Source organism: Furipterus horrens, unplaced genomic scaffold (genome assembly GCF_987537825.1).
Source record: "Furipterus horrens unplaced genomic scaffold, mFurHor1.1.pri manual_scaffold_5, whole genome shotgun sequence".
Lineage (NCBI taxonomy): Eukaryota > Metazoa > Chordata > Mammalia > Chiroptera > Furipteridae > Furipterus > Furipterus horrens.
The window spans coordinates 129,043,285-129,069,975 of record NW_028327175.1 but is presented as its reverse complement, the minus strand read 5'-3'; the positions used below and the strand labels follow the sequence as shown (position 1 = coordinate 129,069,975).

Below are 26,691 nucleotides of genomic sequence, written 5' to 3'. Positions count from 1 at the left end.
GGGCTCTCTATTCTGTTCCATTGATCTATATGTCTGTTCTTATGCCAGTACCACACTGTTTTGATTACTGTAGCCTTGTAATATAGTTTGATATCAGGTATTGTGATTCCTCTGACTTTGTTTTCTTCCTCAAGATTGTTGAGACTATTCAGAGTCACTTTTTATTCCATATAAATTTTTGAAGTATTTGTTCTAAGTCTGTGAAATATGTTATTGATATTTTAATAAGGATTGTGTTAAATTTATAAGTTGCTTTGGGTAGTATGGACATTTTAATGATGTTGATTCTTCCCATCCATAAACATGGTATATGCTTCTATTTATTTGTATCGTCCTTAATTTCTTTCTTCAATGTTCTGTAGTTTTCTGGGTATAGGTCTTTTACCCCCTTGGTTAAGTTTACTCCTCAGTATTTTATTTTTCTTGTTGCTATGGTAAATGGGATTTATATCTAGTTTCTAGCTCTCGTAATTTATTGTTGGTGTACAGAAATGCCTTTCATTCCTGAACGTTGACTTTGTATCCTGCTATTTTGCCAAATTCACTTATTAGGTCAAGTAGTTTTTGGCGGAGTCTATAGGGTTTTCTATGTACACTATCATGTCATTTGCAAATAATGACAGTTTTACTTCCTCCTCTCCAATTTGAATGCCTTTTATTTCTTTTTCTTGTCTGATTGCTGTGGTTAGAACTTCCAAAACTATGTTGAATAAAGGTGGAGTGAGTGGGCATCCTTGCCTTGTTCCTGATCTTAAGGGGAAAGCTTACAGCGTTTGCCCACTGAGTATGATGTTGGCGGCAGGTTTCTTGTATGTGGCCATTTTTATGTTTCGGTATGTTCTCTCCATTCCCACTTTGCTGAGTGTTTTTTTTTTTTTTAATCATAAATGGGTGCTGTACTTTATCAAATGATTTTTCAGTATCTATTGATATAATGATGTAATTTTTGTCTTTCATTTTGTTTATGTGGTGTATTATGTTTATTGATTTGCGAATATTATACCATCCTTGCATCCCTGGGATGAATCCCACTTGATGGTGGTGTACAATCTTTTAAATGTATTGCAGGATCTGGTTTGCCTATATTTTGTTGAGGATTTTAGCATCTATGTTCATCAGTGATATTGGCCTGTAGTTTTCTTTTTTTGTTGTGTCTTGACCTGGTTTTGGAATGAGGGTAATACTGACTTCATAGAATGAGTTTGGGATTTTTCCCTCTTGTATTTTTTGGGATAGTTTGAGAAGGATAGGTGTTAGCTCTTTCCTAAATGTTTGATAAAATGCACCTGTGAAGCCAGCCAGCCCAGGGCTTCTGTGTGCTGGGTGTTTTTTGATTACTGCTTCAATTTCACAAGTGGTTATCAGCTTATTCAGGCTTTCTGCTTCTTTCTAATTCAGTGTTAGAAGATTATATGTTTCCAGAAATGTGTCCATTTCACCCGGGTTGTCAAATTTCTTATCATATAATTGTTCATAGTAGTCTTACAATCCTTTGTATTTCTGTGGTATCAGTTGTGATTTCTACTCTTTCATTTCTGATTTGTTTATTTTGTTCCTCTCTCATTTTTTCTTGATGAGTTTGTTTAATAGCTTGTCGATCTTGTTTATGTTTCTAAGAATCAGCTCCTGGTTTTATTGATCCTTTGAATTGTTATTTTAGTCTCTATGTCATTTAATTCTGATCTGATCTTGATTCTTTCCTTCCTTCTACTCGTTCTGGGCTTTGTTTCTTATTGTTCCTCTAGTTTTTGTAGATGCAGGATTATGTTGTTTATTTCAAATTCTTCTATACTTTTTAGGTAGGCCTGTATTACTATAAAGTTCCCTCTCAGGACTGCCTTTGCTGTGTCTCGTAGGTTTGGGACTATTGTGTGTTTATTTTCATTTGTTTCCAGAAACTTTTATTTCTTCCTTGATGTCATTGTTAACCCATTCATTGTTTAGTAGCATCTTATTCATTCTCCATTTCCCTGGCTGGTTTAGCTCAGTGGATTGAGCGTCGGCCTGCGAGCTAAGTGTCGCTGGTTCGATCTTCCAGTCAGGGTACATCAGAGAAGGAAAACTCTGACACCAAAAAACCTCCGCTGCCTTGCGGCATACCTCTTCAGGGGAAAGGCTAAGGGAGTAAACCCCGACAGAAAATCCGGAGCCGGAGTCCCTAAGGCGGTTTGATGTTGTAGTCAACACCAGCAACTCCTGGGGCGCACCTGAACCCAAGCTGTATCGACTCCGTCTTTCCCTTGGACCCTTCAGCTGTGAAGAGAGGGGGGGTCTGCTGCATGGGCAACAGCAGACCCTCCGTATTACCCTGCCCAGGCTCTGTAGCTTCAGCTTCACGGGAGAGGACACTCCAGCGTCATCGCAAGATGTCGATTCAACACGGGAGGAGACAGATACCATGTCACTCCCGAGTCGGACTGCACAGCCATTCTCGGAGGTGCAGATAGACTCTTAAGAAGCTACACCATCGTCTCTCGAGACGAACGGCTGCCGACGACGATTCATTCTCCATGAATTTGAATGTTTTTGAGTTTTTTCCTTGAGGTTGGTTTCTAGTTTAAACCATTGTGATCTGAGAATATGCTTGATATGATTTCAATTTTCTTGAGATTGTGGGGGCTTGTTTTGTGTCCTACCACATGATCTATCTTTGAAAATGTTCCACGTGCATTTGAAAAGAATGCATATTTTGCTTCTCTGGGATGAGAGGTTCTGAATATATTAATTCAATTTGATATAGAGTGTTGTTCAGTGCCACAATATCCTTCATCTTTGCTTGGCAGATCTGTCCATTGTTGACAATGGGGTGTTAAAGTCCCCTACTATGAGTGTGTTACTGTCAATATCCTCTTTGAAGTCCTCCAAGACTTTCCTTATATATTTGGGTGCTCCTATGTTAGGTGTGTATATGTTTACCAGGGTTATATCTTCTTGATGGAACGTTCCCTTAAGTATTATAAAATGTTTTTCTTTGTCTCTTTTTATGGCCTTCGTGGTGCAATCTGTTTTGTCTGATGTAAGTATTGCTATTCCAGCTTTTTTCCCATGTCCCTTCGCTAGGAGTATTTTTTTCCATCCCTTCACTTTCTGTGTGTGTAGATCTTTTGTTCTGAGGTGGGTCTCTTGTAAAGAGCATATATATGGGTCATATTTTCTTACCCATTCAGCTATCCTATATATTTTGATAGAGCATTTGATCTGTTTACATTTAAGGTTATTATTCATAGGTACTTGTGTTCCTCTCTTTTTCTCTTGTTCTTTATCTTCTTAAAGCAGTCCCTTTAGCATCTCCTGCGATGCTGGATTGGTGGAGATGTACCCTTTAGCTTTCTTCTCTGGGAAACTCCTCATTTCACCATCCATTTTTTAAAATAATATTTTATTGATTATGTTGTTAGAGTAGTCCCCATTTTTCCCCTTTGCTTCCCTCTACCCAGTACACCTCTTCCTTCCAGAAATTCCACCTCCTTTAGTTCATGTCAGTGAGTCATGCATATAAGTTCTTTGGCTTTACCATTTCCTATATTATTCTTAACTTCTTCCTGTCTATTTTGTACCAACCAAGTATGCTTCTTAACCCCTGTACCATTTCCCCATTTCTCCCACTTCCCCCTCCCAGTTAATAACCCTCCAAATGATCCCCATACCTATGATTCTGTTCTTATTCTGGTTTGTTTAGTTGGATTTTGTTTTTATTTTTTACATTCAGTTGTTGATAGTTATAAGTTTGTTGTAATTTTTTCTAATATGCTTTATTGATTATGCTGTTACAGTTATCCCAATTTCTTTTCCCTTTGTTCTTCTCCACGCAGTGACCCTCCTCCCTCCAATTGTCCTCCCACTTAGTACATGCCCATTGGTTATGCATATAGTTCTTCTCAACATATTCCTATCTATTCCACTCCCTCCTACTATGCTCCTTAATTCCTGTACCATCTCCACCATTTCCCCCCAACCCTCTCCCTGCTGACTTCCCCCCAAAATGTTCACCATACCTATAATTCTTTCCCCACTCTCGTTGCCTACTTAGTTTGCCTTTGTTTCGATTCCCTACCTTCTCTTGTCACTTGTTGTGATACAGTTTTCATTTTAATGTTCATAGTTTTTATCCTCTTTCTCCTAAACAAGTCCTTTTAACATTTCATGTAACCGTGGTTTGGATCTGATGAACTCCTTCAGTTTTACTTTGTCCTAGAAGTACTTTCTCTGCCCTTCAATTCTGAATGACAGCTTCACTGGATAGAGTAATCATGGTTGTAGGTTTTTGCTTTTCATTACTTTGAATATTTCTTGCCAGTCTCTTCTTGCCTGCGGTTTCTTTAGAGAAATCAGCTGATAGTCTAATTGGGACCCCTTTGTATGTAATTCTCTTTTTCTCTCTTGCTGCTTTTAGATTCTCTCTTTATCCTTAATTTTTGACATTTTGGTTATAATGTGTCTTAGTGTGGTTGTCCCTGGGTTCAGTTTATTTGGAACTCTCTGTGTTTCCTGGACCTGTAAGTCTATTTCTTTCCCCAAGTAAGGGAAGTTCTGCTTCATTATTTTTTCACATAATTTTTCAATTTCTAATTCTTCTTCTTCACCTTCTGGCAACCCTATGATTTGGATGTTGGCCCACTTATAGCTGTCCCATAGGTTTCTGAGCCTCTTCTCATTTTCCTCACTTTTTGTTTCCTCTTTCTGCACTGGTTGACTGTTTGTTCTTTCCCTATGTTCTGATTTGTTGATTTGATCCCTGGTTTTCTTCCCCTCACCACTTATTTTGTATGTGTTTTCATTCATTTTAGCAGTACTAGCCTTCATTTCTTTCCCATCTTGTTTAAGGTCTGCTGTTAGATATGTAAGCATTTGTATAACCAAGTTCTGAACTGCCTCAGAAAGATTTCCTATCAGCTGAGCTGTTAGATTAGATATTTGCTGGCTGGTCAGCTGCATCACCATGATCTCTATCATGAGCTGTGCCATCCTGACCATTTTGTGTTTACCTTTGCTTCCTGGCAGGGCTGTCACACCTCTGAGCCCCATGAACTCATCACTATTGGGTGACCCTTCTCATTACACTGTGGTGTTTTCTGTGGGTGCGGGGTCCAAGATGGATTCCTGCCATTCACTCTCTGCTTAGAGACTGGGAGCCTCCTCCTCTGTCCCCACTCCCTCTGACCCTCAACAGTCTGAGGCAATGCGGATCTGCCTTCTCTGGCATTGGAATCTTGAGCTGATGGGTTTGGTCTGCAGCCAGGGGTGCTTCCCAGGCACTTATCATCTGCCCTTAAATACGGGTGTCTGTGTTTACCACCATCAGGCTGCCATTGCTCCAGCTGCCACCCCCAGCACAGCTTAACTTCTCCACCCTGGCTTCAACCCTCTTACCTGTCCAGACAAGCACCACTTCTTTATAAATTCATATGTTGGACTTCCATGTAGCTTTATTTTCTAGAACTTATGGTTATTTTTGGCTTTGTGGTAGTTGTATTTCTTCTTAGTTGAGGAGGGAGATGGAGCATGTCAGTCTAGGCCTCAATCTTGGCTGGAAGTCCCAAGAAATAATAATATGTTGTCATTTTAATGTTGATAATTTTGATCTTCTTTTTCTTAAGTATGTCCCTTTAACATATCATATAATAATGGTTTGGTGATGATGAACTCTTTTAGCTTTACCTAGTCCAGAAAGCTCTTTATCTGCCCTTCCATTCTAAATGATAGCTTTGCTGAATAGAGTAATCTTGGTTGTAGGTCTTTGCTTTTCATCACATTGAATACTTCTTTCCAGTCCCTTCTTGCCTGGAAAGTTTCTTTTGAGAAATCAGCTGGTAGTCTGATAGGCACCCCTTTGTAGGTAACTCTCTGCTTTTCAGATTTTATCTTTATCTTTAACCTTTGTCATTCAATTATGATGTGTCTTTGTGTGGTCCTCTTTGGGTCTAGTTTGTTTGGGACTCTGTGCTTCTTGGAGTTGTATGTCTATTTTCTTTGCCAAATTTGGGCATTTTCCTTTATTATTTTCTTATATAGGCTTTCAATTTCTTGCTCTTCCTCTCCTCCTTCTGGCACCACTATGGTTCAGATGTTGACATGTTTAAAGTTGTCCCAGAGGTTCCTAAGCCTCTCCTCATTTTCTTCTTTTTTGAATTCTTATTTCCTCATTCTGTACTGGTTTAGTGTTTATTTCTTCCTTATGTTCTAAATCATTGATTTCAACACCAGTTTTCTTCCTATCACCATTGGTTTTGTGTGTTTTTCCTTTGTTTCATTTAGCATAGCCCTCACTTCTTTCCTTATGCGTTTTCTGCACTTAAACATATCTGTCAAGCCTGTGAGCATCTTTATCACCATTGTTTTGAACTCTGCATCTGTTAAGTTAGCTATCTCCGTGTGCTTAATTCTCCCACTGGAACCTTGATTTGTTCCCTCTTTGGGGCCATACTTCTCTGTCTCCTCATCTTGGCAGGCTCCTGTGTTTGGTTGCCTTTGTATCTTACATAGAGCTGTCGCACCTGTTATGTTTTAAGGGGTGGAGCCTTAAGTATTCATCAGTACTGGTGACCTGTTTCACCACATTGTGGTGCTGCATCTCGGGGAGAGGTATGAGAGGGAACAATGCCACTTGCTCAGCACTTGCGCATTTTCCAGGCACGTCTCCCACTTCCATATGGGACTGTCACCCCTCTAGCTGTTACCCTGGTCATTGTTCCCAGAGTGGGTGGGTCTTCAGATATTCTAGGACTTGTAAAAAAGTGGACTTTAACGAGAGACTGGCAGTTTTTTCCTCTGCCCCCACCCCCACTGGTTTGCACAGTCAGAAGCAATAAGGCTCTATTTTCCCTGGCACTCGAACCATGAGCTGTGCAGCCTTTGTTCTGGCGCTGGGAGCACTCCCTAGGTGTCCCTCCCTACCTTTTAAAATGTGTGACTGTGCTTTCTGCTGGCCTGCCACTACCACCGCTGCTGCAGCCACCACACCGCATCCTTTCCACCCCAGCTCTGCCCCTCCTACCTGTCTGGATGAGTATTTCTTCTTTATATCTTTGTTTGTTGGACTTCCATGCAGCTCAATTTTCTAGAATTTCTCATTGTCTCTAGTTTTGAGGCAGTTGTATTCCTTCTTATCTCTGGAGAGAGATGCAGTGTGTCTGTCTAGGCCTCCATCTTGGCTGGAAGTCTCACTTTCCATTTTGAATGAGAACCTTGCTTAGTAGAGTGATCTTTGTTGCAGGCCTTTGCTTTGTATTGCTTGAAATATTTTTTGCCAATTCCATTTTGTTTGTAGTGTTTCTGTTGGGAAATATGCTGATAACCATATTGGAGCTCCCTTGTATGCAATTCTCTGTTTCTCTCTTGCTGTCTTTAGGATTCTTTCTTTGTCTTTGAAAATTGTCATTTTAATTATTATATATCTTGGAGTGGTCCTGTTTGGGTTCATCTTCATTGGAACCCTCTGCACTTCCTGGACTTGCATGGCTTTTTTTCTCACCTAGCTAGGGAAGTTTTCTGTCATTATTTTTTCAAACAGGTTTTTTATCCCTTCTTCTTCTTCTGCTTCTGATATTTCTATGATACAAATATTATTACATTTCATGTTGTCCTGCATCTCTTAAACTCTCTTCATTCTTTTTCAGTCTTTTTTTGTTTTGTTGTACTCTCTGGGAATACTTTTCTACTTTGTCCTCCAGCTTCATCTAGCCTGAATTTTATTCCTTCTACCGTGTCCTTCAGTTCAGAAATTGTACTCTTCATTTCCTCCTGGCTGTTATTGATAGTTTCTATGTCCTTTTTAATGTTGGTGTAGTTTGAAGTAAGTTTCTTGTAGCTTCCCTGGAGTTCTTTGTAGTTTCCCTGCAGTTCTTTGTAGTTCCTCTGCAGTCCTTTGTCATTTTCTCTGAGTTCGTTCAGTTTATTGAGCTTCCTTATAACCACTATTTTGAATTCCATGTCTGATAGTTTGCTTGCCTTTATTTCATGTAGCACCCTTTGGGGATTCCACCTTTCCTTTTGATGTGTGATTGTTTCTTTGTTGCCCCATTTTAGGTGACTTTTCTTGTTTATTTCTGTTTCTTAGATTGATCTGCTTTGAATTCCTGTCTTTGAGGTGTGGCCTATAGTAGGAGACCTGTGGGATTCAGTGGTGCAGTCTCTTTTATCTCCTAAGCTTGATGTTCTTGGTGTGCCCTTTATGACATTTATTTGGGCTGTCTGGTTGTACTTGGGTTTGGTTGTTGTTGTGTTGCTCTTTAATAGGTCTTTCCCTCTGGCTAGGGTGTGTGAGGCACATCTGCCTCATCTGGCACCCAGACAAGGGGCAGGCACTCAAGAGAAGTGACACCTGGAAAGGCTGCAGAGCCAAGAGCCAGACCATGGACAACCACACTACAGAGATTGGAATTTTGGCCAATCATCCAGGGTAAGGTAAGGGCTGCAACCCTCAGCTTCTTTATGGAAAAGGCTGCCTGTGTGGTTTAGTTCAGGAAGGGAGGATTTCTTTCTGCCACTCTCTCTGGCAGGGGGTTTTGGTTTTGCCTTTCTCTCTTCTCATTAAAAAAACCATTTTGGCTTCTCTCATTCAATAAATTGCCACAAAATTGCGGGCACGGGTTGAGCAGTTAAAAGCGAATAGGGCACTTCCCACTTGAAGTCTCCCGTGACAGGATAAGCTGATACACGGACTGGGTTAGAGCACTAGGCACCTGCCAGCCACAAGTCAAAGTCCATGCAACATCAGGAACATAGCCACAGGCACTCACTGTCCAACCCTGTGACATCTCCCACCAAATAGGATTTTATCAGAATGAGAAAAGCTTTAGGCCAGAAATAGGATTTATATGAGGACTCTGGCAATGACCGAGCTCTGAAGATAAGAGGCGCTTCCTCCCTCTGGCCTGAATTATTGGGCATCCCTACGTCAGTTGGGACCTAGCAGAGGTGTCTGGGGTCATCCCCCAAGATGTGTAGGGGCCTCATAGAAATTCCCTTCATGGTAATATAATTCTTAGCTCGTCCGAGGATGTGCAAAATAAGAACTGGTCATTCAGCACTATGAGCCCTTCCAGTTGTTTTAGACAGCTGGGAGAGAAACCGAGAGACATAAGAGAGGTTGGAATGACCAAGGCGTGACACCCTTGGGAACCTTCCTCACAAGCAGCACACTTTGACCCACTACACTAATTAATCCCTAGTTTCAGGTTAGGAAAATTATTGGTCCACTTTGAACAAGAGGCAAAAAAGGGGAAAAATCAAAACCAAAAAAAAAGGACCCATTTCCCATGAAAGAATGGGGTCAGGGTTATCTAAAAAAACAAGAAATTTATTTTCAGTTGTTACAGCAACTGGTAAAATGAACTGAATGTCAAATTAAGAAAAAGTGTCTAATTGATTTAGTATATTTCTTTTTCTTTTTGGTTTTTCAATTACAGTTGTCCCATTTTTCCCCCATTTATCTCCCCCACCAAGCCCACCCCTTCTCCCATAATAGTATATTTCTTAAAAAACAAAAAAGGGGGAGTATGGAGTCCTCCCCAAAGAATCTAAATAATTTAGCAACCTAATTAGACTTAAGTTTTACAAAACTTATTGTGTTTCTTGTAGAATGTTGAGTCAAGAGAATTGTGTATGTTGCAGAAAGTCCAAGTAAGTCATAAACTGTGTAAGTTGAATAAAAATTGTGTAGGGAAAGGAAAGAAAATTAATTAAGTGAGGAAAAAGGAAGAAAAAAGAAGATATAAAGAAAGGAGATTGTGTATGGCATGGAAAGAAAGGACATTCGAGTGGGTAACTCAAGAACAGAGGTAAAAGTAAAAAAGAAATAAGAAGGAAAAGTAAGCATATAAGTCTTTAAAACATTGTAAATTTTAAATCTAAAAGCTGCAATCCCAAGAACAAATCGTGCTAAGCTTGCTATCTCCCCTGCCTTCTCTAGCCTCTGTGAAAACTTTCAAGGTCTTTGGATGCAGTAATAACCAAAATAAAATATTTTCTCTCTGTCTATCTTCAAAGCAGGAACAGGGGGGCACTCTACACTCCCAACACCCTCCCAGAATATGCTTGCCACTGTTTAACCCCTTAATTACAGAAATAGGCTTGTCTCTGCCTTACATACAAAAAGTCATAGATTTATAACATCATCAAAAATGCTATAATTCCAACAAAGGCCCTGTGACTGGGTATCTACACAGTCTTACAGACTCAAAGTCTGGTTTGTAAGTTATTATGTAAATTAACCATTTTTACAAGTTTACTCATTACAGGTTTATCTATCCACCTGACAAGCTCCTAGATCTACAACCGGGGAACCATATCTTACTGAAGACCTAGAAGACTCAAGGCCCTAAACAGCTGATAACTAAACAATAGACTGGTCCCTATGATGGTCTGCTGCAAACTCATATTAATCAGGAAATCCTAGTCCAACTCTCAGCCATGAAATCAGCCGTACTGTGACTGGGGGAATGACACAATGCCCTGGTCACCTGACAACAGCTTGCCTGCAACCTTGGATTCTTAAGACTATATCTTACCCCCTTAAAATGGAACTCTAGTCAGCATTCTTGGGCTGACAATACAACATCATCTATAGAATACCTTTCCCACCAGCCTAAAAGGCCAAATTGATTGGCTACAATTTGAACTTCCTCAGCAATTTACGGACATTAAATAGCTTGCTAAACAAAAAGTGTTTCAAACCCTAAGTAAAAACCTCCAATAGCTTAACCCTAAAAATTGGTTTCAAGGTCTAAATTTACATATTTGAATAATGGAAGCAGCTGGATGTTTATTGATCGTTACTACTACTCTATGTTCTTCAATGTATCTGTAAGTTGTTTACCCATAATTATATTAAAGAAAAGCAAGTAGCAAGCTTCATAGGCCTATTTACTATAGGCATCACAAAAAACAAAAAAGGGGGAGATGTAGGGAACCACTCCTTGTGTTTAGGGAATTGTACCCTCGGCCTGAGCATGACTGTCACCAGCATCCCAGCCATGCTTGTCTTCAAGTCTCAACATAAGGCTGCGCGGGAGACATAACCAAAAGCCACTCAGAGGGTTCCCATGGGAATTGGATTTAAAGAATGCTTATTATGCTTTAGAACTTGCTCTGCTTATCTTTTGATATAACATAAACAATCTCTAGCAAGAAATGTATGAAACCTTGTACCTACTGCCAGTGTGGCATCAAGATGTTTGATAGGCCCTGACACAGACTGGCCACTGTACTCTCTGTACTGGTACATGTAATCTGTTACTGTCAACTGTAGTCCTAACGCCTCCAAACTATTGATGATTCATAGATCTTGACCTTGTATCTCTCATGTGTATCCTCCTCAATAAAAGGCATGAGGGAAGAAGGTACAATTGCTGTTCTCCACTAGAGAGAACAGTCACCTTCCTTCCCCCAGACATAATGAAATGTCCTGGGTAAAAGTTTGTTCTGCCGTGGTCACAAAGCCTCTGCTGGACAGAGCAACTTCCAACTGAGCCTAGGGTGTGTGAGGCACATCCGTCTCATCTGGCATACTTTTGTGGAGATGCTGTCAAAACGAAACCACACAACAAAGGCAAGAAACCAACACCCACAAAAATAACCCCCACCCACAATCACACTATCAACAGCAAATGTGCCAATTAATAAAGATATAAAGAGATTAAGACTATTACATGAAGGGAAAAACAAATAAGAGTTGACTTACTGAAAGAAAATGATTTGTAAGAGGTACAGGGGAGGAGCAATAAGAGTAGTGAGTAGGTACAAGGCAATGAGAGAAAGAAAGTAAAATTTACATTGTATGTTAAAAAAGGAGGCAGGAAGGAAGAATGAAGTAAGAGAGGTGAAGCATATCATATATAGTTTAAACATAAGTTATAAAATATATATATAGTACAAAACAAAATAAAAAGAAGAAAAAGTAGGAACCAAATTAAAGAAAAAGTTTCTCCACAGTACTATCGACAGCTAATGAGCTAAGATTAATATAGGTGGGATAGAAATAAGAGGGAAAAATAATAGAAAGAAAAGCATAAGAGATATCTAGAGGAAAGGGAAGTGATTTTGAGATAATAGAGGGAGAAGGAATACTATGAGTGAGTAATGAAAACTAGGCTAAGACAGGGAAAAATTCAATTTTAAAATGAAATAAAGGGCTAGCAGAATGTACTAATGGAATAGAAGAGAGGGATGGTAGGATTTGAAATTTGAAATACCATAATAGTGAAGATTGATGAGTAAAATTGCAGTAATGCCACAACTACCACCATAAACACAACAAATGAGCAAATATTGATCAAGGTGGAGAGAGAATAAGTGTATTTTATAAGTGGGAAAAAGAATGCGAGATGAATTTTGACAAAAAAAAAAGTGGTTTTGAGGGGCTGGAGAGAGGAGAAACAGTAAGAGTGCAAAATGGATACAAGTTGTAGTAAAGGAGAAGATAGGAGTTAAAACAACAGTACAGAGAGGAGATCAGATGGTAAAGTGGAGTACTGTAATAGAAGAGAGGAGCAAAATATGAGATTTGAAATAAACTATAATATGAAAACTAGTGACTTAAAGTGCATAAACTGGGAGGACAAGAAATGAATGCTAAAAAGCTAAGCAGGAGAGAAAATAACTCACAAGGAAGACCATGGTGGAATTTGTCTCAGTAGTATCTGGTTTTTACTGCTTTCTTCTCTTTCTGGAACTGCCCCTGGTCAAATTTCCATGGATTTTATAACTTTCTTTCTGGTTGGCTGTCTGTGAGGAGATCTAGCTAGGTGCTAAGGCTGCTGTTCTCTCACTCACGGGTCTGCCGACCTCTCCTCTTACAGCAGCTCTTCACTGGGTTAAGTCCCACCCATTGGTCCTGCAGTGCATTTCAGTCCTCTGTGTTTTTGTTTAGCAGAGCCACTGTGCCTGAAGTGCAGGTATGTGAGACCAGGGTCCCTGACAAGTCTCAAGTCTTGCCTCAACTTGACTTCTAAAAGAGTCTCTGTGTGGCCCCCACACTGCAGCATCAGTCCCTGAGGGCCCCATTCTCCATGTACTCTCCCTCCCCCAAAATCACACAGTGTCTCATAGTCAGTGCTAGCCTCTGTCTTTCTGTGTCTCTGATAGTTTCATTCAAACTTTCTCACTGAATCCTTCCCAGATGTCGCTGGAAAGGGTGCCTATAATGGGAATGCAGTTTACAGGGCCCACACTGCCCTGGCTTTCTCTCTTTGCCCCAGTATATCCCAGTTACTGAGTCAATCCAAGGCTGCCCATACACAGTGCAGCCAGAAACACTGCACTGGTGACTCCACTTAGAAAGCGTGGGCCACGGTCTTTGCCCACTCTCATGTGGTCCCCGCACTCCTGTCCCTGCACTCACAGCCACTCTCACTCACTCTCTGCTCTGTGCTTTTACTCCAAGTTTGTTCTGCAATGGGAGAGAGTAGGCGGGGCTGCTAGCTACTCTGTTACCATCTTTTTCCTCCTAGGTTAATTTATTTTTTGAGGCCATAAACATGCTTGCACTTAAAGCAGTATCTTTATTTATTGAACAACTACTGTGTGCCAAGCACTTTCTAAGCACTTCACACAACAACCCCATGATGTAAGCATTGTTACTCCCATTTTGCATATTAAAAAACAGGGGTATGAAGAGATTAACTTCCTCCATTAGTGACAAAGCAAGAACATTAGTGACAGAGTGGAAACTAGAACCCAGGCAACCTTGTTCAAAGCTCATTGTATAAATTATTACTCTATCTACTTCTACCTAGTTAGAAAATTACCTCTTTTTTCAGTGTCATAATTGGCACCTCAAAAACCTTAGAAAACAGAATTCAGTTCAAAGAAGGAACGCTATTATTTCTTATCATTGGTGGGCTTCATCCTAGGTTGACTTCCTCTACAATTTCTTTCAAAAATATAGGTAACTAAATGTGAAAAACAAGTTCTCCAACATAAAACACGTTCTAAGCTAGAGATCATCCCCAAAACAAAATATTTGAATTAATAAGTTCAGCCAATAAAAGAGGGTAAAAAAGGAGTAGGATCTAGTCAAGGAACTAGTATGAATGACCCATTGACATGGACAACAGAATGGAGACTGAATGTGGGGGGGTGGAGAGGGTAGGGGAGAACAATGGGGGGGAAATAGGACAACTGTAATAGAAAAATAGTAAATAAAAAATTAAATAAACATATTTGCCTCTAATTTTTCTAATGAAAAACCCAGATGGTGGCAGCTCATCATGTCATCAGCCTGACCTTTCAGTGAACTCTGGTGGCCTCATTTTCCCACCAGAATTTGCATCCCCTCTTGAGATGCCCCATAAAAAATGACAGTCCTTCTTTCTAATGCAATTGAAGAATGAATAAACAAAATGTGGTATAGCCATACAATGAAATATTGTTCAGCCATAAAAAGAAATAAAATCTTAATACACACTTCAATGTGGATGAACTGTGAAAACATTATGCTGAGTGAAAGCAGCCAGACACAATGGACCACACGATTCCATTTTTGTGAAATGTCCAGCATAGGCAAACCCACACAAGAGAAAGAAGATTCGTGGTTGCCAGGGAAGGAAGAAAGGGAAGTGACTGCTAATGGGTACATGGTTTTTTGGGGGGATGATAAAATTGTTATTGAATTAGAGTGGTGAGGGTTGTAAAAAATTTATGAATACACTAAAAACTACTGCATTGTATACTTTAAAGGGGTGAATTTTATGGTATGTGAATTATATTTCAATTTAGAAAACTTTAAGAATAAAAAGTGCGACTCATGCTTCCTCTGGATTTCTACAATTCTTGTAGCCAATTTAGTCATTGATGAATTTAACCGAGACCACTGCTTGCCATCCTGTGCTAGAACTGAGTTACATAAAGGAATAACACCCAAGTACCCATACATCTCATAGGTTAGAAAGAAACAAACAAGTAAACATACAATTAGAATTCAGCAAGACACATGCCATAATGGAGGTAATGGCTAATTAACACTTACTGGGTACTTATGTCAGGCACTGTTAATATATGAATTAACTTATTTATTCCTCCTACAACTCTATGAAGTAGGAGCTCTCATTATCTCAAATTCAGAGATAAGGCACAGAGAGTGATGTGACACACCATATATATTACCTATGAAGCAGCAGAGTTAAGGTCTGGACCTGAGCAGGCTGGCTCCACATTTATGCTCTTAACCAGTATGCTCCTGTGCTTAGAAACATGGGTTCCAAGGAGCATAAGGAGGGCCACAGACCCCTGTGTGGGCAGTGTCACAGTTTTTATGCCTTATTTGTCTAGGATTCTTGTCTTTTCACTTCAAGGGCAGGGCTACTCCATAGTGCCCAGCATAAGATGTTTTCTTCTGTGTAGAAGCACTAAAGAGAGGAAAAGGAAGAGAAAGAGGTCTTTCTTACTCTGAAAACCACAGTTTCTCCAGGCTGGGCATCATGGAATTCACTGTGTGCAGGTGCTCCTCATTCCACTTCTTGGCATTCCTATAGACATTGTGCCAGGGCACAGGGGCCCGAATCACTCGTTGAGGGAACAGGCAGGGGATGCTCTTGATGAAGAGCCTCTTTCTCTCCTCAGGGTCCATGAGGATGTAATCAACTATAACCAACAGGGAAAACACTGTTATTCAGAAGGGACCCTGAGTACCCTGTGCTCTTAGCTTCAACACTTAGAAGGCAAACACTTGAAAATACTCCCTACAAGGTCATTGGTAATCCGCTGAAGATAACTAAATTAGAGAAGCTCCACTCTGTTGTTGTTTTTTCTTCCTGAAGATATATCAAGGAAAGAGGTGGATAACTGCACAATTTGGAGCACTAAAAGCCTGGGATTGAATTCCCTTAAAATATCTAGCATCATGCATGACAATAAAGAAGTATTTGCTGATACATTGTTAATCATTAACTGACTTCTCACACCAAAATAGCTACCCATAAAATCAACACAATGGTTGACACCAGATACTTATGATGGAGATTCAGAGACCAAAAATATCACATGCTAAAGAAAGAGAGAGTGGTAAAAGTTTCACAGGGGAAGTAACCTTTGAGTTGGGTCATGAAAAATGAGTAGGAGTTTTTCAGGCAAGAAAAGAAGGGAAGAGTACAGGGGGCAGAAGAAACAGCATATAATGAAGTATAGTTTCATGGTTTTTGTATTCTATGCTCCAGGAGTTGTTCATTCTGTGGCAGAAATAGCAGGTGCAAATGGTTAGGGTTCAAGGTAATAAGACTGGAGAAGTAGGTTGGGGCTGGAATTTAAAGACTTTACATCTTTATCCTTACAAGTTTGGTTCTACCTTGTAGTAGGCAAGAAGCCATTACATTGACATTATTAGAAAGTTCATTAGGAAATTAAAAATAACTAGACAAGTTGTTAAAGATAGCTGTTGTCCAGATAAAACAGGAAAGCAGGGAACTAACATGATCATCCCTCCTCTTTGATGTATTTCTCAGAATATTCATCTTCATGACCTACTGTGACCACAAGACCCTTGGCCATAGATGAAGGAGAGTGAGGGTCAATAAGATATCTTTTGCCACCAAAGAGCTAACAGACTAATAAGGCAGCTAAGACCTGTGAGAAATGCAAAGACAAGGCCAGCCTTAAATAACAGTAGAGAATTAGCGACACAGAAGTTCCAAAGCAGAATGAGTTGAAAGTAGAGACAAGAAGTGCTGTGAGTAAAGAGAATAAAGTGACCATTGAGGGTTGTAGAGAGGTAAAAAAAAATGTTTGAGAGAAGAAGCACGTATTGAGTGTTGCCCTTGGAGGAGTAAGTAGCTGTCTCACCTGGGAGCTTGTTAGAAATGCAAAATCTTGGGCCTGCCCAGATCTACTGTATCAGACTCTGCATTTTAACCAGATCATCCAGGTTAAGTGGATACACATTAATGTGTGAAAGGGTTTGGTTTAGACGTGAGTGATGGTGAATTAAAAGTTAAATGATGCTTTTGGCGTTTTCAGAAGAACCAAAGTAGAAGACTGAGAGTGAGAAGAAAGAAGGTGCCCTCTACATGGGGACACCCTGCTCCATTTCTGCCCAGCCTTACCGATACTTTTGATGAGGCTATTGTAATAGTCCTTTTCCTTCTCCTCCATAAGGACCTTCACCAGGGGTTCCAGGAAGGGACTTGTCAGCAGTGTGTTAGGAATCAGCTTTAAAATCCAAACCATCACTTCGTCCTCATCAGGGGCAATCATGTCTTTTCGGATTCCATTGGCCAAATAGTAAGAGTATCTCTTCCATAAAAAAACCACCAGCAAAAAAATGATCATGGTTGGTGAACTGTCCCACCTTCCCACACCCATCAGCTACCAGGAGGCCATGTTCACATAGCACCCATCGCCACCCTTCACTCACTACAATCGTGCTTCCTGGGCCTGTGACTTCACACTCATTGCTATAAGATCACTGGTAAGTTTTCCCCATGACCCTGCAGAGATTTCAGTGAAGTGTAAGGGATTTGTCTAATGCCATGCAGACAGGAACAGAAGAATGAGTCTGGGGACAAGGCAGCATATCTGATGAGCTTTAAGAAGAAGAATGACAAGCTCCTTAAATGGACTCAAATAATTCACTCTCTTCAACAACACTGACCCTCTACAGAGTATTTTGATCCTCTGGCTTGTAGCTGTAAGTTGGGGGGAAAAATCTCTAAAGACCTAATGAGACTTATTATAGTTCTTCTAATCCAACCATGGGCTTTTGAGTTTAGAGAAGCAATGGATGCACAAAGTGAACAAAAATGGTCAGTGCGACCCGGTGATATCAGAAAGTTTTGTTTATTTAGGGTTGGCCTCTAAGCTGCTGGATGGCTGAGTGGCTCTAGAAATGAATTATTTCAGATGGTTGAGAAGCACTAATGTAGAGAATGGTTTGAAGTCAGCTTTGACTTTCAGTGCCAATCGTCCAATGGTCAGAAGAGGCTGAGCTCACTTTTCTCCAATCTTAATGGAAGCTGATTATATAAGAAAAACTTCCATAATCCCTCATTATAAAAACTGCCTGGGGTGGGGAGAGAGGCTCTGGTTAAAATGCAGATTCACAGACCCCCTCCTCAAGTAGTCTGAGGTTGTTTAAACAAGCATTTCAAGTAACTCTAATTTTCAGACAATTTTGAAAAATGCTGGGTAGCTCTTAAGAGCACAGAGGCTTGAGTATCAGCCAGACCTGGTATCAGCTAAGCTCTAGCTTTGTCTCTTATTGACTGTATAACCCTGAGAAAGTTGTTGAATCACTCTATACCCCAATTTACACACTTGGGAGATAAGAATAATCATAGAACCCAGGTCTTGAATGGGCTCAAGCATGGGGTTAGCATGGAATTTTGCCAATAACACATATTAATTTGTACCGTTAATCATCTTATTATACACTATACACTCATACGCTATTTGCTCTAAAATTTTATTGTTCTTTTAAGATAGAAGTTAGAAACTCAAGAGGCCACTTGACATGAAGCAGGTAACATTAGCAAGTGAAAGTTGGCTGAACAAAAAAAAAAAAAGGAATGATGGAGACTGTGACAAACTGGAGAATGTATCTCTTATCTAATGGAGGCAGCTTACTAATCAGCTTCAAATATCTTAATTTTTTAAAGGAGGTTAAAAATCTACCTTATGTGATACTTCCTTCATTTTCAACAACATTGATACACCCTGATCAGTGTGGTTGAGCATTGTCCCACAAAGCAAAAGGTCGCCAGCTGGATTCCCATTAGTGCACATGCCTGCGTTACAGGTTCCACCCCGGTCAGGGTACATGAGAGAGGCAACTGATTGATGTTTCTCTCTCACATTGATGTTTCTCTTCCTATTTTTCTCCCTCCCCTCCCCTCTCTCTAAAAATAAATAAATAAAATCTTTAAAATAATTGATAGAACAAATTCAGCCTATGGTAGGGTTGCCAGATGTGTTGGGATATATTTATACTAAAAAATTATTCATTGTGTATCTGAAATTAAAATTTAACTGGGTGTCCTGTTTTGTGTTTTGTTTTTGTTTTTATTTTTCAAAATCTGGCAACCCTAGTTTATGGGTCACTATTTTGCAACTTACATTCTCAGAGGACCCAAAGGTACTGATTTCTAGAGCAGAGAATTCACATGCACACACACACACACACACACACACACACACACACACCCTCACTCAGTAGAATGTCCTGAGCTCTGGACCTTGTTATTTTTAAAACATGCCCCAGGTGATTCCGCTGTTCTCCAGGTTAGAATCACTGAGATGCCAATAGTTAACACTCAGCAAATTGAAAGAAAGGAAGTAACAATAACATACCTCCAAGTCTGATTCAGAAGGCTTGGCTTCTTTAGTTTCTACTTCCAGCTCCTTCTGTAGTATCATGTTAATCTGTTCTTCTGGGCTCATAGGTCTGCTTCCTGGTGCGGTCAAAGAGGTCACCACTTCCTTTTTCCTGGGTGAGGAGGTTGAGGTGTTGCGGGCTGATTTTGTCCTGAAAAGAAGACACAGCTCAGCCCCTGATTCTGTGCAGAGCTTCTGTGCTGTCAGCCTTTTTTCTCCAGCCATATTAGTGTCATTCTCTAATAGCAGCCCCCTCCTCTGTGCCATCTAATAGTAGGGTGTGTATTTCAATGACAACCTTTAACCATGGAACACTGCATAGTTGTGCTAGCATTGGTTTGTTTCATTAGTTAATTTATTTTTTATTTGGAGTCTAACTTTTTTTTTTAATTAAGGGGATTTGTGGGAAAAAATCCACTGGACACTAGGTTTCCAGGAATGCTGTGAAGCCAAGAAGCAAAGCATGGCTTTAATGAGACCACAGCCTTTTCTGATTCAGCCTGGCGCCCTGAAATCCCATGTTCCCACAGAGACACCCTACCTGGTGGGATCATCTTTGTCTCTGGGAGAGAACTTCATTTTCTTCTTTTTAGGCTGTGATGAGCTTTTCATTACTAAAATAGTAGAAAAGAAAGACATCAGTGATGGGCAGTGGCCTTGGGCCATCCTCTGTCCACAGGGATGTGACTCTCAGGACTGTCCAGAAGCATACTAAGTGGGTGAACTGGTGCAGTGGAATGAGGCAGGAGATGTGGGCTCTCGTCCCACCTGCACCACTAATTACCTGTGTGATCTGGAAGAAGTGACTTCATCACTTCAGGTCTCAGCTTCCCCAACTGTGAAATGGGAATGAGCATACCATCCATTCATCCATACATTTAACAGGTATTAATAACTGTCTACTTGATTCACTCACCAACTCTGTTGCTTTGTTTTCTAAATGTCAGGTATATTATGGTTTCATAGACTCGGACTTTTAAAACTAATGTATTTGTTTGAAATGAAATATTATATGATTATCATAAATAAAACACCAGTATCATTTGCAATAAATATAATTATTTCAAATAGAAAAAACAGTATCATTTGCAATAGAGAGGGTAACTACAAATAAATTTAATAAACGACATAAAACTCTACTATTAAATTTGTTTAAGTTTCTAGCTTAAGGAAAGTAATAAGTAATTAAGTTCTAAAAAGACTATGCTTTCTGTCTTGCTGGCTCTCTTCTCTCTCAAGTTCTCCTCTTCATTCCCTATGAGGGAAGTAAGAAGTTACAGCTGCCCTATCAAGAGGACCACGTGGCAGGATACTGATATCTATGGACAAGAGGCAGCGAGGACCTGAGAATGTGAGTGAACTTGAAGGAAAATCCTTCCCTAGTGACCTTTAGATGACTGTGGCCCTGGCTGACACCTTGATTACTTGTGAGAGACTCTAAGCCAGAATCACCCAATTAAGCCATGAGCAGATTCCTGACCCATAGAAACTATAAGATAATAAATGGTGGTTGTTTTAAACTGTTAAGTTTTGTGGCAATCAATTAACACAAGTGCATGAAGGACAGTGTTTGCTGTGTTGTAGTGTAAGGTTCCTAGTGTATGGTAAATGTAAGGTTAGCCATCACAATCATTCCCATTTCATAGATGAGGAGACTGAGACTCTCTAAGGTTATCCAAAATTAGCTGCAGCAAGAGGTGAAGCCAGGACTAAAACTAAGGATTACAGACCCCATTTAGAGCTGGTATGGCACAATGCCACAAATACCTGATGGCAGCCACTGAATGGTCCTTTCCCTAGGGACATTGATGGTGACTGGCTGGTAGACCTTCTGCAGGTCCTTCAACTTCAAGTCCTGAGCTGTCAAGGAGTAATTGTTGGCAATGGAATCACTGGGTCCACGGTGGTGGTACTGCTCTTTGAAGGGTAGAGCTAGGGTCCATGATGTGCGTTGCATCAAGGGAGGATAAAAGCTGTGTGACATGACAGTCTACAAGGGAAGAAATGCAGAGTGAGACACAATGAGGACCATCTCTTGTGGAGCCTGGGCTCAGAGGAACCCTGGCTGTACTCTTATTGAGAATCTCGGAGTCCCACATGCCTTAAGCTGTTTCTATTGGGTTGGCAAAAAAATCTGTTTAGTTTTCTCTGTAAAATAAATGGTACATTTTTCATTTTCACCAATAATTTCATTGATTTGGATATTTTGAGTATGTTGGCTACCTCCCACTAATGGTTTCTAGTGGATAGAGGCCAGGGATGCTGCTAAGCATCTCCCAATGCATTAGACAGTCCCACAGCAAAGAATTATTTAGCCAAAATGTCAATAGTACCAAGAAACTTTGCAAAACACTTTGAACATGTTTGATCAGTCACAGCACCTTCTCTTGTACAAATCTTTTTTTTGTGTGTGCTTCAGTTGAGTTTTTATCTTTCTTGAAATAAAGCATAATACACTGAAAATGTTCTGTATATTCTTCCATCTTTGATAGTAAAATGGCTGTACAAAAATTCACCAATCTTGATAAGGTTTTTAAAGTGTACACTGATGTGACAGCTGTCACAATACAATCTAACAATTGTTTTGGATGACGTTAAAGGCAACTAAGCACTCCTAGAGCCATCGTATGAAAAAAACTAAACAAACATTTTAGACAACTCAATATCTGCTGCAAACTCACTGAAAATAATTTTACTTAAATAATTTTTTATCCTCACCTAAGGACATTTTTTCATTGCTTTTAGAGAGTGGCAGAAAGAAAGAGAAACACTGTTGTGAGAGAGAAGTGTCTATCGATTGTAACCCATATGAGCCCAGACCAGGGATGGATCAAACCCACAGTCTAGGTATGTGCCCTCACAGGGATCAAACCCATAACCAATGACACTCCAATCAACTGAGCCACACTGGCCAGGGCACAAATACTTTCTGAATGGATGCCAGTTGTACTTCTCTGACCACTGTGAGCATGATTTCTGAAGTCTAGCTTTCAAAAAACAGTAAGTTTGTGAGTCAGGTAATTTATTTATGTTGTCTATTTTTTACAGACATGGCTATAAAGTAGAAATAATTACTCTCACTTTACAACTGAAGATGAATAAATTCACAGTTTAAGTAACACAACAGGTAAGTGAGAAGGCCAGGTTCTAACTCACCTTTGTGCTACTTCATAGCTCTTTCTTCCTTTTTACTGTGGCCTTTTCCAGTGACAGAAATAACCAAGGCCACTAATCCCATTTGTCAGTTCTTGACTTCCTGCCCCCCACTAGTACCAGCAGAAGACCAGCAGCCAGGAGAATGTACCTGATAGATTTCAGATGGCTCTTCATTAGTAGATGCAGGCAGAGGGGGCAGCTCAGGCCACATCTGGGAGTGGCTCATATTATATATGGAGTCACTTTTGGGGATCTGTGGGAAATAGGAATAAAGTCACTCTTTAGGAATTAGGAAGGATTCCCAAGCCTCTAGGTGGGTGGGCAGTAAAGAGAGCCCCAGAAACAGTTTTAGGTACAGGGTTCTGCCACAAAACACTTTTCCTCATCCATTGTGTAGGTCTCATTTTTAAATCATTAATCTGTCTCTCTTCCCAATCTCCTCCTTGGCTACACCTCTTTGAGCAAGTTCAGATATTTCTTCCCCTGGGAAGAGCCCAAATTCTAAGGGCATCCCAGTGCTGCCCTACCCTGGCTTGTGATTAAAGGGATTGCCTCAAAAAATAGGTTATTTGACAGAAGAGGAGAAAAAAAAATAGATTATTTCATTTCACATATGCAAAATTCCAAATAGAAATTTGCTCATGCAGTATCATTATATGTTATATCTGTTTAACATAGTAACCCTGTGCTTTCTGTAAAAAAATATATCATTTAAACATGTAAGTGATTGAGTCCACTATTTTGTTTACTGAGTAAGCCACAGGGTATACTCTCAGTTACCAAGTGCCTCTCCTGAGCAGAGCTGAAAGCAACTGCGGTGTTGCAAGATGCTGTGTGTACTTCAATCTTACAATACAACCCCCATATGCAGGGCAACTACTTCATCTGGGGTAGTGATGGAGACACTGCAATTTGTTCTAACACTGGAAGAAAATTGCTGGGCTGGACTTACTGAGAGGTGCTGCTGTACAGCACATTAAAAATAGTTTAAGAGATTTTCAAGGACAATTTGACCCTCTGTGGTTGTTCACCTTAGGCAATGACTCTGGCCTGAAATCCTGTGTACTATGAAACATTATTGGATTAATTTGATTTATTTGAGTCAGCAAATTATGTCATGCAGGGTAACTGGCAATGGTAGTGGGGGCAGGAATATATGAATCAGATGTTAACCGCCCCCATTCCCCAGCCAACCTCTCACTGATGACTCAACCTTGCAAAATAACAAGAACATCTGCCATTATTCCAAATTATTACGTGCTGGGCACTTTTTATCTGACATTTTTATAACCGTATTTTAACTGAAAAAACTAAGGCTCTGAGAGGATAAGTAACACATCCTAGCCACACAGAGGTGCTTTTAAATGCACATCTTTCCATTTCCCAACACATTGGAAACAGTATCATTTCCACGAAAAATAACTTTAGGAATGTGTTGATCTTAAAATTAAAAATGTGCAAACCCATAAACAAAGATGCATATTGAGCCTGGATTCAGTAAAATTAATGATCTAATGGCCTCATTCAGTGGTTCTCAAAAATGGTGGCACCAATGAATAGAACTTTATGAAACATGGTAATGCTCAGACTCCACCTCAAACAAGATGAGTTTAAGGTCCACAGACCCTGTTGTTTAACAGCTTAGAGAACCTGCTTTGTTCATTTAAGTCACTATCTGTCTCTCTGCTCTTGACCTCAATTTGAAAGCTCTAAGAACTGAGCAATCATCTCCAAGAACCCCCTCTTGCATTACTGAAATTAATATCAGATCTACACTGATGAGGTGAATAAAATGAAAACATCCCAGCATCTACTTGAAAGGAGGTACTATATTATCCAAGGTATGTTTGGGCTGCAGTACAGAAGTCATTCATGGTTTCCTTCAAGATCCCAAATGTACAACAAATACAGATTGATAAGTTATGGTTGTCTTTACTTCATCTTTGCAAGAAAGAAGGTTTGTTGTCAGTGGAAATCTTTCCCTTGGCCTAGCTTTTAGATCTGTTTCAAACAAAAATCTTCATTAAAAGAGCAACATGCAAACACCACAAATTTCTGACACCTTAAGTAAGATACAATAAGAGAAGGAATGAGTAGGTAAACCAAAACTAAAAACAAAACCCCAAAAGACCGTGACTTCTTGCAGTTGAGAAGGGTGTTTACATTATTTAAGAGGTATCTTGGCATTAGTGTTTCTGCTCATGGTTGGGGTAAACCTGATTTCATCCCTGACACCAATTGGGAAGTTTCTTTTCCTACCAAAAAGAGTGGCTCCAGGGCAGAGCATGTGACTCGGGTTTGGCCAATCAGAACAGCACATCCTCCTAGACACAGTAGTTGGTTCAGCCATAGGTCTGTGACTCAAGCTGGGCTACTCAGTGTCTTTCCTCACACTTTCATTATAGCTATTGAGAAAGAAGCACTCTTAGAAATCTTTGCCTTGTGTGGGAAAAGTCTTTCTTGGAAAGAAGCCAATATTGAAGAAAGCAGACACCAGAAGGAGAAAGACAGGCTCCCAGTGCTATCAACTGGATCCCTGGATCCAACTTGGACTTCTCAGTTACTTGAGTCCATAGATTTCTTTTTGGGTTTGAGCCAAGTTGAATTTTATTTATGTTCCTCCATACTGCGAGATGGTCATCCAGTTGAGTCACAAAGAAATAAGCTATTCTTGGGATAATAAAGAAAGCAAACCAACCTAAAGCATTCTGCAGAGCACAATGGAGGCAGAATTTCTGAAGAAAAAAATTAAACTTTGAGGTAGTTCATAAGGACAGACTAAGACCTAAATACACGCAGGACCATAAATACCTTAATAGCAGAAAAGATCTCAGTCCATAGAACAGGAACACATGTGACACACAGAAGATCAACAGATCTAGAAATCAATTCTAGAACAGAACAAAGAAGGTCTTCTTGACCATATCTGGCTAAGAATTCCCTCTTCAAGGGGAAGAGATGTAAGAACTACCAGTTATGTAAAATGCTTTGTTAAAAATATTAATCCTTGCTGAGGAGAAGATGGCAGAGGATTGAGGAGAGGCTGCGTTTTCTGGCTCCCAAGACTCATCTGTAGTTTGGACTAATTGCAAACAGGACATCTCAGTGAGCAGCTGGACACTGGCAGGAGTCGAGCCTTGGCACTGCTAGATTAGAAAAAACCATCTGGAAACTACCTGTTTGGTGAGGATAGTGGAGGAAAGAGGGACCAGACAAGATTTCTGACTGGGGTGGCTCCCGAGCTGCGGCTGGAAGTACACAAAGGTTTTTGGTGACCACAGGCTTCCCCAGAGAGGAATCTGGAGGAGAGTGGATCGCTGCTCGCTGGCAGAGACAGGACTGAACCAGGTGGCATTGGCCCTGAAAGACAAGAAACTGTGTACTGCTGTGCATGTGAGAACATGACTTTCCTTTATATTTTTCTCTTGTGAACTGCGGAGAGGGGAGAAAAGGTTGGGGGGTGATAGGACATTCTTGAGGAGCGCAGGTGCAGAAGCACGCTCGCCCACTCCCCAACCCTCCCCTTGGGTCACACGGGCACACACAGGGAAGTGCCCTCATTCACTGGTCCAGGCGCATGGTGCCGCGTGTCCGGGTGCCCCTCAGACACACCCCAACAGACATAAGATCAGTGTCCCAACATACACAGGGAGGGCCCACTGGGCACACAGAAGACCGTGCGCAGACAGCCCTGGTCAGCCCCAGTGGGCGCCATGCTGGAGCGCAAACCACTTGCTCGGGCTCTGCTCGTGCTGACCCAGGCGGGTGCGGGAATGGCGGGGGGCTGCTGTGCGGGAACAGTGGGCGGCGCCAACTCACAGACACTCACTTCCACTGTGCACAAGTTTCCCGGGCCCCGCCCCAGGGGGCAAGAGACCAACTCCCGGGGCGCGGTGGAGCAGGCCTGAGGCTAGCGCTCAAGTCACCTTGCGCACACAGGTGCACACGGGCACAAGCACCCCGGCCGGCTCCAACAGGCGCCAAAGGAATACACCAGCCACTGTTGGCACACACAGCTGCTGCAAAGAACAGGAACTTCTGGCCCGCCTCAGTAGACCAGCTGTGGATCCAGAAAAAGAAGACGACACACAAAGGCTGAAATGAGTAAAAACTTTCCTTTCATATATTTTTTAATTTTTATTTCTATTTTAGTTTTTTTATTTGTATTTAATTTTTTAAATTTCTTGTTTTTAATTTTAATTTTAATATTTACTTTTTAAAAAGCTTTTTTCCTTA

General features: G+C 40.6%; 1 protein-coding gene across 1 annotated transcript in view; it reads right to left on the bottom strand.

Moving 5' to 3' along the window:
• The window catches only part of DNAH3 (dynein axonemal heavy chain 3), a 286,172-nt gene extending 261,143 nt beyond the window's left edge, over positions 1–25,029 (bottom strand). The window contains 7 exon segments of the mRNA XM_090277784.1: positions 15,384–15,579; positions 17,034–17,223; positions 19,276–19,411; positions 19,841–19,913; positions 21,067–21,289; positions 22,604–22,708; positions 25,009–25,029. Coding sequence (XP_090133910.1) covers positions 15,384–15,579; positions 17,034–17,223; positions 19,276–19,411; positions 19,841–19,913; positions 21,067–21,289; positions 22,604–22,708; positions 25,009–25,029 — 944 coding nt within the window.
• Positions 25,030–26,691: the final 1,662 nt, after the last annotated feature.